General features: G+C 46.1%; 1 protein-coding gene across 9 annotated transcripts in view; it reads right to left on the reverse strand.

The window, feature by feature from the left end:
- ADGRB1 (adhesion G protein-coupled receptor B1) overlaps positions 1-13,873 on the reverse strand; it is a 304,676-nt gene that overhangs the window by 50,427 nt on the left and 240,376 nt on the right. For all 9 annotated transcript variants that reach the window (XM_071553750.1, XM_071553757.1, XM_071553756.1 and 6 more), the window contains 2 exons: positions 11,556-11,706; positions 5,170-5,239 (listed from right to left, as the gene is read on the reverse strand). In XM_071553750.1, the coding sequence (XP_071409851.1) occupies positions 5,170-5,239; positions 11,556-11,706 (221 nt within the window). The remainder of the gene's footprint in view (positions 1-5,169; positions 5,240-11,555; positions 11,707-13,873) is intronic.

The following is a 13,873-nucleotide window of genomic DNA, read 5'->3' on the forward strand; positions in this document are numbered from 1 at the left end:
GCCTGAAATCCTTGCCATGCTGCTCAATCCAAGCATTTCCAAGGCTGTCAGAGGTGTTTGCTGACAGAAAGGGAAAGGAAAGGGTGAAGAGACAGCCGAGAAAAGGAGCTGACAGCAAACCCCAGCAACACAGCAGCGGAGTGGAGATGCTTTTAACCTTGTTGCCTACAAGGCACAGAAATATTTCCATTCTGCTAAAATGTTCCCCCGTATTTTCCAAGGTATTTCTTCACTGGTCTTTTAAAGAAAATTACCCCTGGAAGGGAGTAAGTGAATGGCTGAACAAAGTTCAGCAGCTCCAGACTAAGCAGCATTTCCCTGAGTGACAGCAGCTCTCCTGTTCAACACAAAAAAACCTCTGAAACATCTGAGCTTTTTGTGACTCTGCCCCAGCACAGACGTGAGGTGGGTGGCTTTTGTCTTGGTCCTGTGAAGAGCTGACTTCCCCCCAGACCTCTTTCACACCAAACAGCTCTGCCAGCAACAGGTCTCACCCCAACTGTGTGGGAAATTTAGCAGCTCCAACATGTTTGTATAACTGAGATTAGAGCTGGGAATCAGTGCTGGCCCATCAGAGTTAATTTGAGAGTAATACAGAAGCTGCTGAGATACCTGGGGGTGACACAAGTCCTGCTGCAATGACACACAGGGATCTCTGGAAATTTGCTGTGTCCTGGAAATGCTCTCAGAAAACTTTTTGTGGGCTCTCTTGTGGGGAAGGATGTGAGTTCCCACTACCAGTAGCACAACCTCAATTACTCAGTTCAAGCTTTAGCAGGCTGTTTGTCAAGCTTTAGAGGTCCAGAGTCAGTCCCTGGAGTAGCAGCTAAAAGGAGAGTTATTAGTTAGGCATTCAGCCTAATACAAGGAGGTGATCACTGGTGAGTCCTTCAGACCTCCATTATCTCTCAGACTTTCTCTGAGACAGAAGTGCAGCCTCTCCCCTACCCCAGCTGCTCTCCAAACAACTCCAAAACGCCCTTTCAAACGCTGTTCAGATAATAAAAAGTAAAAGCCCCCTCGTGTCCTCCTCCCCTCATCACAGATGGAGAGTTCACAGCATTCCAGAAGTGTCCTGAGCACTAAAGGCTGAGTGAATGACTGCTGGGGAATCACCTCCCAGAGAACAACACACTCCACATCCTGCAGATACATTCAGGTTTTAATTTGAACCTCCCTCCCCTTCTCAACTTCCCACTTGGGGGACCAGTCTTGCTGAGGAAAGGGTAAATATTAATTATCATCTCCAACCTCCCCACACTCAGCACTGGCTCTGATGTCTCTGCATCACAGCCTGGAGTCATGGCCAGCCCTGTGATGGCACAGACCTCCATCCTGCTGCTCAGCTGTGTTTGGATTGTTACACAACAGCTTCATGCATGTAAAATAATAATTAAAAAAAATACAAACAAAACCCAAGACAAAAGTGGATGAAATCTTGCTCAGGGCCCAATTTTACCACCTTGCTGGAGGCTCCTCTCTTAAGCTGCTCACTGGGGTTGACCACCTTGGTGTATCCTGAGGATTCAGGATGATTCAGACAGTTTGAGTCTGAAGACACAGTACACATTTCACACGCTGTCCCTTCCACCAGCTTTGCCCTGAGAGTCTGTAACACCAGGATTAGTTCTGCAATGCCTTCAACACCTGCAGTTGTCCCCAAAATGCTCTCATGACCATGTCCCATAAATGGATGTCAGGGATTTTTTTACCACTGTGAGTGGGAAGAGAAAAAAATTGCTGCTGAGTGTTAAATTCTGTGCTCAACTAAATATCAGAGCCCAGCTTTCACTTAATGCCCTCCCCCACAACGGGTGCTAATGCACTGCTCTTAGGACCCAGAAATGGCAGGGCTGGAAGATGTTTTGAAAGACACTGTGAGGTCCCTTGTGGTTTATTTTGTCAGCTCTTGTCCTCTGCTTCACAGGGAGTGTTGTGGTTAATGTCCTTCCTTCCTTCTGCAGGGTGGAAATATTGGGCCTTGAAAGTCTGCAGTGTCCATTTGAAGTGCCCTGTGTGTGCCCTAAACAAGCTAGAGGTGAAACTAAACCAGCTCCTGAGCTCTAGTTGTGAGCTTTGTAACCAACTCACAAATTTCTGCAATGGCCAGAAACCAACAAACATCCTGGGACAAGCTTTGATCCAAGTTTGTGTTCTGCTCATGTGCCTTCACCATTAGAAGGTGTTAAATCATAGTCATAGAATGGAAGGGACCTTAAAGATCACTGAGTTCCAACCCCTGACATGGGCAGGGACACCTTCCACTAGACCAGGTTGCTCCAAGCCCCATCCACACTGGCCTTGGACACTTCCCCAGGGATGAGGCAGCCACAACGTCTCTGGGCAACCTGTGCCAGAGCCTCTCCACCCTCACAAGGAAGAATTTTTTTCCTAAAATCCATCTAAATCTACCTTCCTTCAGCTTAAAACCATTTCCCCTTGTCTGTCACTACATGTCCTTGTAAAAAGTCTCTCTCCAGCCTTCTTGTAGCCCCTTTAGGTACTGGAAGGTACCAAAGTACAGAATTACAGAATCACAGAACATGCTGAGTTGGGAAAGACCCACAAGGATCATTGAGTCCAACTCCTGGGCCTGCACAGGACCATCCCCAAGAGTCACAAGTGCCTGAGAGAATCAAATGACAACAAGATGGCAGAATTAGGAATGTCTGATGGGCTCTTTGAGAGGAACTGTTGACCCTTTCATGACTTTGGTGGGACTCACCAGCTTCACCGTGCACTGGGCTCCATTGTGGAAGGACCAGAAAATCACATAATATCCTCAGCTGGAAGGGACCTACAAGGATCACTGAAGTCCAACCCATCATTGAAGACCAAACTGGATTTTCTGGGTGTGGAGCCCCTCTGCTATTTTGGTGACAAGCACTCTGAGAGCAGAGCTAGGAAATGGTGTCACTTGGGCTGCAACTCCTGTTGGGAGCACAGGACTCCCTGCCATGCCCCAGGCATCCAGCCCTTGGATGCAAGAAGCAACAGAGGCTGTAGGGCTGAAAGGAGCCAGAGGATCAGCAGCACAAGGAGGAGAGCTGGTGTGGTTAAACAACCTTTGTGAATGCTGGAAGGTCAGCCCAGCCTGTTGGCCACCTCACTGGTGTCCCAATCCCAGAGCAAAGCAGGAATCCAGCAGGTTTGATCACCTTCTTGGCTGCAGTGTGGGGATTGCTCTGGGGAAGGGAGATGTTGGCACAGGGTGGGCCAGGGCAGGGAAACAGGATGTGCTTCCCTGCACATTCCTCCTTTCCCTGCCCAGACACTTTTGTGTGGTCAACAGTGACCACAAAACTCTGTGGTAGCTCTTAAATATTGATGGGGAAAGACCCACAAAGCTTTTTGCACTAATTCCCATCAGTCTATAAATACATTTTGGGGGTAGGATAGTATAAGACTTTTCTTCTTCCTGTAGGGAATTTCACTAAATCCAGTTCCTTACTCTGCACAGACTGCAGAGGTTGCTTTGGGTGACTAAAACTTCCAAATTAAGGGGTTTAGGACACCAGGGCTAGAAAGAGCTGCTCCCAGGAAAATTGTTCTTTCTGCCTCACAAGCCCTTTCTGAGTGTAAACAAGTCAAAAAGCCTTCATCCAGTGAGGATGACTGGAAGGTACTTAATGTTGTTTCCATTCAGCAAAAGAAATAAAAATATTTGAAAAACTGAATGGGATTTCCAAGAAAGATTTCTCTGTATCATTTCCTTTCTTTCTGTATAGAATTTTAGAGGATCTGCTCTCCTTCTGGGAGGGATAAAAATTCAGGACTCAGGAAATATTCAGGACCTCTCTCCCACCCCCCTGATGCTTCTTCACTATGAATTCTTCTCATGGCTGTGCACAGAGTAAAGCTCCAGAAACAGCAGAACCACAGGAAAGCTAAAGGGAATTTGGGATCTTGGTGATGCTTCCAAAAGCCAAGCTGAGTGTTGTTGAGTCCCACAACAAGCTCTGGATGCTTCTCCACCAGGAGAAGCCTGAAGTCACCTGTGCTGGGACAGGTAAGAGGTGCATCCTGATGACAGCATGGGCTTCAGGAATTGTGTCTATGGATTTGCACCCCATGTTCCTGAGCCCTCTGTGTTGGACAGTGATTTAATTTGCACTCCTTTAGGCTGCAAAGCAAACAGGAAATGCTGCTGTGCTGCTTTTATACTCCCCTGCAATCAAAATGCAAAGCCAGGACCATTTGGTCGTGGGTGGGAGGAACGTGGTGGGAACTGAGGGAGGGCAGGAGGTTCCACGTGACATTTTCTCTGTGGGCCTGTTGAGGCCTCACCTGGTGGCCTCCACATCAACAGCTCATCTCAAGCATTGCCTGTGTGGGATGGAAACCACTGCCCAGGAAGGCTCTGGATAATAATTGGTTGCAGCAGAGAAGAGTCTGACTTATTGTTACATAAAATATTACCCTTTAACTGTCACTAAGCAAAACATTTCTCAGCTTTTTCACAAAAGAGTGAAAAAATAACACTTGTTTCTTCTCCTTTTTTTTTATTTAAAGCTGTACTAATGCTCAGCTCTGAGTGATCCCAGCCTTGCCTTAATGTATTTTTTTACCTCTCACAGTCTCTTTCCATTATTTCTACCCTGCTTTTCTTCCCCTATTACATGCACATAAAAGTTTCCTAAAGGCAAATCCTGTAGAATTTGTATAACAGGCAAACTCGGACTGCTGTCAAAACCTTAGAGAAAATTCAGCTCGTTCTTCTGCCTAAAATTGAGCTGAACTATTTTAAAAATGTGGGACCAACCAAGCAAACCATTAAACAGATAAACACAAAAGCTGGTTTTAATTTTTAAACATCCTAAACTTTATATGTTTCCCTTAAAAAATACATTTACATTTTCCCTTAAAAAATACATTTAAAAACCTCAAAGGAAGAGATATTTAGGTCACAGGGATGTCACACAGACAAATGTGATACAGTAAAATCTAACTAAACTTGTTTTTAAAGGAATGCCTGATCCAGCTTGGCCAGATGATGGCTTGGGGAGGCAGAGATGCAGGAATGTTCCTTCCTCTCCCATTATCCCTGCTTCCCTTTGCCAGGAGAATTTAGCTCCTACCCTGGCTCCTGTGGGTCAGTGACTGGGTTTTGACAAAAGGGATGAAGGATTAAACAGGGATAAAAAACAAAAGAAACGCTCCTTTACTCACTAGTTGACGGTTCCATACCCCTTGGCTTTAGTAAATCCCACAGAAATGGCAACCACCAAGGCAGGGAGCCCTATGGAAATGAAACAAGACAAAATTGGTCATTTAAGCACATCAGCAGCTCTTCTCCCAATCAATATTCCCCATTCTTCCCAGAGTTATTCCAGCACCATCTGTCCCAGTCCAGGTCTTTGGCAGAGACTGAATTCAGGACCTTCAGAGCCAAAAGCAAGAACCTTGTTACCTCTGCTAATGAAATCAATGCCATCAGCTGTAATCAGCTCCTACCCTGCTGTGGGCTCAGCAGTTGTGTGGGGACTCACAGAACATGCAGATGCATAAAATCTGTTTACTTTATTCTTAGCTACAACACAGGCTGGCCTGGAATATAAAAAGGTGTCTCCTGAAGGTGGAATATTCAGCCATAACCCAACTCAAGGAACCCAAAAATTAAGGGCTTTGTTTGAACTTAATGTGTGATGAGCAACCCAGGTTTAAATCTTGCCCCAGAGACAGAAAATCAAACTAAAAATGAACTCCCCTATCCCAAACAGGCCCCCTAAGGTCTGTAATAGAGCAGGTTTCTCTGAACAACAATGGAAAAGAGCTTCAAAACATCAGATCTTTTGGAAAAACAGGATCCTTCATGTCTTGTCAAGAGACCTGTTCCTTGTTTGTGCCCAAAAGGGGGATAAACTAGGAAAACCTGTTGCCCTGGAGAGGCCACACTTCATTACCAGTGTGGCAAAGGGAGAGCAAGTCAGTCTGTAGTTGGGACATCACAATTTATCTTCAGAGCATGACGAGCTACTGGAACCAACACAGGATGTATTTCAGGTGCACAGGGGGTGAAACTCTGGCCTTGATCTTACTGACAGAAGCTCCCCTAAAATTTGAGTGAGGAATATAAAGAAAACCTGCTGGTTGATGTATAACCTGCTGGTTATTGGCCTAAAACTCATAAAACATTCTGAGATTGTGAAGTCCTTGATGTGTAGGTACAACAGGAACTAACACAAACATCATCGTAATAGTCTTCTGATCCTTCTTATCCCTGCATGACAAACTGCTCCAGTGCCTATGAAGGTTCCCTTGGCCCCAGCCCAGCTCTCCCTTTTCCCTGCAGAAATGCCTGGATATTGGCTATAACACCTGGTTCTTCAGCCCTGGAGGTCTCCACGTGGCTGTTTGTACCCCTCCTCCTTGTGGCATGACAAACTAAGCCATCTCAGGGATGGGCCAATCCCATTAAGAATCAGCAGGATCAGTAGCCAGCTGGGATTAGTGCTGCTCTACAAGACCCTAATTCCTGAGCTCATGAGGTCATGGCAGGTGACTGCAGAAGACCTGGAGATGTGCAGACACAGCATGCAGACAATAACCCTGCTGGCAAGGTGGTCACTCAGAAACACAAATCATCACCAGATGGATTAATAGTGAGGCCCTGCAGCCAGCTGGGAGCTGTAAGGCCAAGCTGGCCAGAACAGAGAGCATTTGAGAGTTATCATACAGGGCAGTGCTTCTCTTCCCATATGAGATTCCCAAGCACAGCTCATGCTTCATCAGTCCAAACTCAACAGGCAGTGGGTTTAAAAGATGTCTCTATTACATTACCTTGCCTTCCTTTCCCTTCCCTTCCTTCTCCTTCCCTTGCCGTCCTTTCCTTTCCTTTCTCTTGCCTTGCCTTCCCTTCCTTTTTCTTTCCCTTTCCTTTCCCCCTTCCTTTCCCTTTCTTTTTCCTTTTCCTTTCCTTTCCTTTCCTTTCCTTTCCTTTCCTTTCCTTTCCTTTCCTTTCCTTTCCTTTCCTTTCCTTTCCTTTCCTTTCCTTTCCTTTCCTTTCCTTTCCTTTCCTTTCCTTTCCTTTCCTTTTCCTTTCCTTTCCTTTCCTTTCCTTTCCCTTTCCCTTTCCCTTTCCTTTCTCTTACCTTGCCTTCCCTTTCTTTTTCTTTCCCCTTTCCTTTCCCTTTCCTTTCCTTTCCTTTCCCTTTCCTTTCCCTTTCCTTTCCTTTCCCTTTCCTTTCCCTTTCCTTTCCCTTTCCTTTCCCTTTCCTTTCCCTTTCCTTTCCCTTTCCTTTCCCTTTCCTTTCCCTTTCCTTTCCCTTCCCTTCCCTTCCCTTCCCTTCCCTTCCCTTCCCTTCCCTTCCCTTCCCTTCCCTTCCCTTCCCTTCCCTTCCCTTCCCTTCCCTTCCCTTCCCCTTTCCTTTCTCTGTTTCCCTTCCTGCTTCCTTTCCTTTCTCTGTTTCCCTTCCTGCTTCCTTTCCTTTTCTTTTTTTTTCCCCCCAATTTTTCCCTAATCACTGACTGCTCCTCTTGCTGATCCTCCTTCACACCTCATCTGGATGTTCCCTGGATGCTTTATTCACTATGATCCCACCAATATGCTATCCAGAAGAACCCACATGTGAAAGGACATTTTCAGGAGCACAGCTTGATGCAAGAGACCCCGTGAAAGAGGAAATTTGGCCAAGACTCCGCCAAAAATAGCAACTTGTTCTTCGCAAAGTGCTTCTCTGAGACGTGATAATTATGCAGAAAACAGGCTCAGGCTGTGAACTCGTCAGCTCCAGGGACTGGCTGGTACCAAGGCTGGGGAAAAGCTTCAACTTGTGCTGAAAGTGGGGCTGTACAAGCAGCAGGTCCTAAATGGAGCAGCTGTGTCGTGGTAGTTAAGCCAAAGAGCATCATAATGAGAGATGCTCTGCTCCTCCACCTTGGGAGAGCTGTTGATGGTCTAAGCAAAGCTAGATGTGATTAGAGTGAAAACCAACAAAAAAAATCAAACTTCTAATCTATTTTTTTTATTATTTGAAAGGAATTTATTCCTAAGTGGTCTTGTGAGGTGGAGGCAGTCACTGGCAAAGTTTGGGGGCTTTCTGCAGAAAGCGGATTTTACATCCACAATTTCAAATGAATGTGTTTGAAACCCCTTTCAAAGAGTTTTCTACTTCCAGGTCAGAGGAAAATCAGGTCATGTGTTCATCATGTCCCACTAGAAAATCTGTTTGTTAATAACTTCCCAGAGCCTTTACTGTTATAAACAGCTGAAGACCCACAGCCTGAGCTACTTGGCAGCATTAAAAATACAGTGCTGGGAATTATGACATGGGCATAAAAATATTGAAAAAATATTTTTCTGTTTTGTGGATAAATATGATGACTGAATTGGTTCTAAGAAACAATTTATCTTTCTATTCTAGATAATAGAGTCAAAGAATACCCTGAGTTGGGAGGGACTCACAAGGATCATGGAGTCCAACTCCTGGCCCTGCACAAGATCACCCAAAAAATCATACAATGTGTCTGAGAGTGTTGTCCAAACATGAACAATGATTATTATTAATAATAAAATACCAGTGCTAATTTAAAACCACGTTTGCTAAAATGTCTTTTCTGGAAAGACAAAGTTGCATATCCAAGAGGAGAACAAAAAAAGAGCACAGAATGAAATCCTCTGCAGTTTCAATGAGCTACAGCTGACAGCAGCTGAGAGCTTGGCAAAGACGTCTCCAACAAGGGCTTAGAGAAATGCTAATATGCAGAGGGGGAAAAGGGGGAGAAGCAGCCCATGACAAAGTGAATTGTGCTAATTATTTCAGATTATGCTCTTTAAAACATATTTTCGGCTTCTTTCCTCTTACAAGTGCCATTAATCCCAGCTCTACAGCTGAAGTCTAGCAGGGTGCTAAACATCCAAAATTCCCTTGCTGCCTTAATAGGCGAGAGTGTTCTTCATTTCTTGTCCTAACCTACTCCAAATGGTTATTATGCATCATTTATCAGCAGTGCATCCTAGCTGAGAGCTGACTACATTTTACTAGCAGTGCAAATTAAGCTTCTACACATGTAGGGATATATTTCTTTTTTTTTTAATCTGTACAGACTACAAATGTGAATGTTGTTCATCCAAAACTCCCTTGGCTAACACGCCCATCTGTCCCAGCTTTTACAAATCAGGAAAAAAAATCCCTTTTTATTACCTAGAAAAAGCTATTAGTCCGTTGCATTTGATATCCCTGATGTTCCTTGAGTCACAGAGGAGGTATAAACTTAGGCATGAACACACACAGGCTCGTGCAGTCTGTGCTCTGCAGGTATGTGGTTATGCTGCTCCTGCTACACACAAACACTGTATTTTAATAACACAATTTATTTTCCATGGTAAGCAAAAGCTTAGGAGTGAAAACTTAAAGGGATGCAGGTGCTGGGACGAGGATGGCTCTTGATGTGCCAGAATAAATCACATCAGGCTGCTTGGTAAGCATCAGAAATCTCTTGCCTGGGGTGAATTGTGAGGCTTCAGTAGTAAAACGAGACACTAATAGAGCTCAGACACACAATGTTTTCTCTCTCCCTTTCTTTTCTTTGCCTCCTCGCTCTTGAGCAACTTTTTGTTCCGTTGCTCCCTTCAAACATGCTCCTGTTATTGCTTTGAAAGCCCAGGTTATGGGTTTGTATTTGTTTTCTACTACAGAATGCATCATTTAGGGCTAATAAATTAAACATATGGCAGAGGCAGAGGGAGAAAAATTAGTTACAAGCATCTGCACCAGTCTCAGAGTTTATTTGTCTACAAAAGGCGCCGCTGCCATGGAGACAGGATTGCAGCGCCTGCTTCACTCTGGGCTGCACAGAGAACCTCAGAATCATAAAATCATTAAGGTTGGAAAACACCTCTAAGATCACTAAGGCTAAACATGAACCCAGCACTAAACCATGTCCCTAAATGTCACATGTTTTTGAACACTTCAGGGATGGTGATTCCTCTGCTTCCCTGGGTGGCCTGTTCTAATGCTTGACCATCCTTTAATGGAAGAAATTTTTCTAAATAACCAACCTAAACCTCCCCTGGTGTAATTTGAGGCCATTTCCCCTTGTGACGAAAAAGCCCAACTCCCACCTGGCTACAACCTCCTTTCAGAAAGTTGCAGAGATCAGTAAGGTCCCTCCTGAGCCTCCTTTTCTCCAGGCTGAGCCCCCCCAGCTCCCTCAGCTGCTCCTCAGCAGACTTGTGCTCCAGATCCTTTCCCAGCTCCATTGACCTTCTCTGGACACAGTCCAGCCCCTCCATGTCTCTCTTGTAGAGAGAGGTCCAAAACTGACCTCAGGATTCGAAGTGTGGCTTCACCAGTGCCCAGCACAACAGGACACTCCCTGCCCTGATCCTGCTGGTCACACAAGGCAGGATGGCATTGGCTTGTATCATGTACCAATGGAACATATTCCACATGGAGGAAGACAGCAAGAGAGTGAAAAGGAGAAAGCAAGAAAGAGACCCAAACCCAGGACAAACCACCCCCAGCACACCCTTTGAAAACTCAACTCATCTATTTTCATCATAGATCATAGAATCGATTGGATTGGAAAAGAGCTCCGAGATCATCAAGTCCAACCCTTGGTCCAACTCCAGTCCCTTTACCAGATCACGGCACTCAGTGCCACGGCCAAGCTCAGGTTAAAAACCTCCAGGGATGGGGAATCCACCCCCTCTCTGGGCAGCCCATTCCAATGCCTGAGCACTCTCCCTGCAAAGAATTTCCTTCTGATCTCCAGCTTCAATTTCCCCTGGCAGAGCTTGAGTCCATCGTGCCCCCTTGTCCTATTGCTGAGTGCCTGGGAGAAGAGACCAATCCCCACCTGGACAGAACTTCCCTTCAGGCAGTTCCAGACAGTGCTGAGGTCACCTCTGAGCCTCCTCTTCTCCAGGCTAAACACCCGCAGCTCCCTCAGCCTCTCCCCACAGCACTTGTGCTCCAGTCCCTTCTCCAGCCTCGTTGCTCTTCTCTGGACCCACTCCAGCCCCTCAATCTCTTTTCTGAACTGAGGGGCCCAGAACTGAACACAACACTCAAGGTGTGGCCTCCCCAAGGCAGAGTCCAGGGGAAGGGTCACTGCCCTGGGCCTGCTGGCCACGCTATTTTTGATACAGGACAGGATCCCATTGGCCTTCTTGGCCACCTGGGCACACTCTTGGCTCCTGTTGAGCTTCCTGTTCCTCAGTCCCTCCAGGTCCCTTCCTGCCTGGCTGCTCTCCAGCCACTCTGTGCCCAGCCTGGAGCGCTGCAGGGGGTTGGGGTGGCCAAAGGGCAGGACCTGCACTTGGCCTTATTGAACTTCATCCCATTGGAATCAGCCCATCTTGCCAGTCTATCCAGATCCCTCTGCAGAGCCCTCCTGCCTTCCAGCAGGTCGACACTCCCTCCCAGGTTTTGTGTGACCCTTGGGTACACTTGGACAGCTTAGAACTTACATCTCCTGACTGTGCTATTTTTAACCATTTCAGCCCTTCCAGAAACCCTTAAAAAGGGTTGTGAGGACCCTGTTCCAAGCCTCCTGCAGAGCAGTAGTCCCTGTGGCAGCCTGGCCCCACCGTGCAGCCCCAGGATCCTCACCCCATCCGAGGCACAAGAAGCGCTTGCGGATGATGCGGTTCCGTAACCGGCCCGTCACGGCCATGTAGGACTGCCAGGCCTCGGTGAGCACCCAGCAGAAAGAGGAGAGGAAGAAGAAGTGCAAGAAAGCCGCCACCAGCGTGCAGATCACCTGCAGAGAGAGAGGAGGAAAGGAGGACACGTGAGAGGAGCAGCAGGCGGAGAGAGCAGCGTGTAGGACAGCAGAAGGGAGGGGAGATGCTTCCAAACCAGGCTCTGGAAGGCAAGGTCGTGGAGTGAGGACATGAGAAGACATTTTGGAGGAGGCAGTTTCCCCAGCAAGTTTCAGTACTACATGGAAATTGGCTGCTCTTGAGCATGAGCTCTGAGTAAGCCCATGGTTAACACTTTAGCTGAAGTCACAGAACCATGGAATTATGGAATGGTTTGAGTCGGGAGGGACCTTAAAGATCATTTGGCTCCAACCCCCCCTCCATCACGAGCAGGGCCACCTTCCACTACAAGTCTGAGCCTGTGTTCCATCCTGGTGCTTTCTTGTCTTAAACAAGATAAATTTAATTTCCAAAAGATCAAACCCATTGCCACAACCATTTTAGGGGTGGGGGCAGAGTAGTTAGTAAACCGTGCACTAATCTCAGCTCAAAAGGTTTGCAAAGCACCACGTCATTGGCAGCTGAGCCATAGAAATTAATCAGAGGAAGGCAATTTGGATGGTTTCCCTGCCAGGGAAGGAGAGCTGAGTGAAAGAGTTAAGCCGTGAGAGCCGGGTGAAATCACGGCTGCCAGGGGCTGGTAAAGGACTGCAAACATGAGGGCAGAGCTGTCCAAGAGCACAGAACTACCAGCAGGCAAGGAAATAAAAAAAAAAAAGGGAATTTCATAATGGTGAGCTCTACTACTCAGTGGGGAAATCTCACAAGGGAAATGAGGGGAGCTTAAGCCATTTAAAATTAAACTGGGGAAAGTACTTGCAAATGCATTATGAAGAACAATCCCCGAGTGCCAGGGAGATGGACTGGAAAGCTGACAAGCTCGTCTTTGTTTTAACTCAGCGAGGCCAAATCTTTCACTGGTGCAAATTGGTGCCGCTCTGTTTAACTCAGCCAGTTTCCCCCCCCCATCTGTGAGCTGCAAAGTGTGAATCAATGTACTCGAGAAGAAAATGATGGGAAGAAACTCCAGTGGCTCCTGAGGAGCAGGGAGAGCAAAGAGACTTTCCAAGTAACTCTGGATAAAATAATGGCTTAAGGCATTTGGGGGAGGGGAGGTTTATAATCAAGGATTTCTCTGCTTTGAGTTGTATCAGGAAATGTGGACTTTGGGTTTATGGGCAGTGAACCTTTCTCCTTTTTCATCCACCAGCATCTTTTAACTCGGAGCTCTCATGCACAGAGTGGCTTTTATCATGATTTTATCGGATTGTTCTCCATTCATCCACTGGCACAACCCCACGTTATCAGAGGTTGTGAATAAAAATAAGGCCATGTGTTCTTCGAGATAGGAACTGTCTTTTCTTTGTTCCATATTTGTATTTGACACCAAACCCCTTGGTATTGTGCCTATAAATGGATTTTGGATGACAGCTCAGAACAAGTAACATGCCTCAATATGGTAATTTCCAGTAATTTTCACATTTTAAAAGAATCCTAAAGAGGTGGTTCCTATTCATCAGTTTACAAACCTACATAACACAGAGATACTTTGTAGAATTTTTTTTAAATAATACCAGACATGACACTGTTCATGTTACCTTTCTGAGTTTGTTTTGAACTAACACAGTTCTTCCTAGTTTACCAGCAGTTTAGAAAGGGGAGAGAAAAACTTTGCTTTCCAATTTTACACCAGAGAGACACATTTTCTGGGTGTTTTTTCTCAACTGAGTAGTTTTGAAAGAAAGGGAAGGAGAAGAGAGGAAAGGAAGACACCAGAATTAAGCACATCTCAGCTGGACCAGTATAAACCCATCACCCCAGCTGAACTTGGCCAGTGATGGGGAGGAACATATTTGCTTCTGCAAAGCCTCTGCTGCAGGTTTTCCCTTCCCTGTAGGCAAAACATAAATGCCCATGAAGGGCTAAGCACAGGGATATGATGTCCCAAGCTGCTGCAGAAAGATCTAGCAGAGCTTGTCAGTCTGTCAGGGCCATTAGCCCTTGTTTTCCTTCAGGAGGAGAAATCAGTTCCCTTGCAGGGCCCAGCCATGCCTTTGAGGTACAGCCCGTTCACGCAGCGCTCCTTTCTCTTCTATCATGGTATTGCTGACTGTAATTTTTTTAGCCTTTTCCCAGGCCTTTCATCTTCAAAAAGCTTAGCAAATC

Source organism: Pithys albifrons, chromosome 4, assembly GCF_047495875.1.
Source record: "Pithys albifrons albifrons isolate INPA30051 chromosome 4, PitAlb_v1, whole genome shotgun sequence".
NCBI lineage: Eukaryota > Metazoa > Chordata > Aves > Passeriformes > Thamnophilidae > Pithys > Pithys albifrons.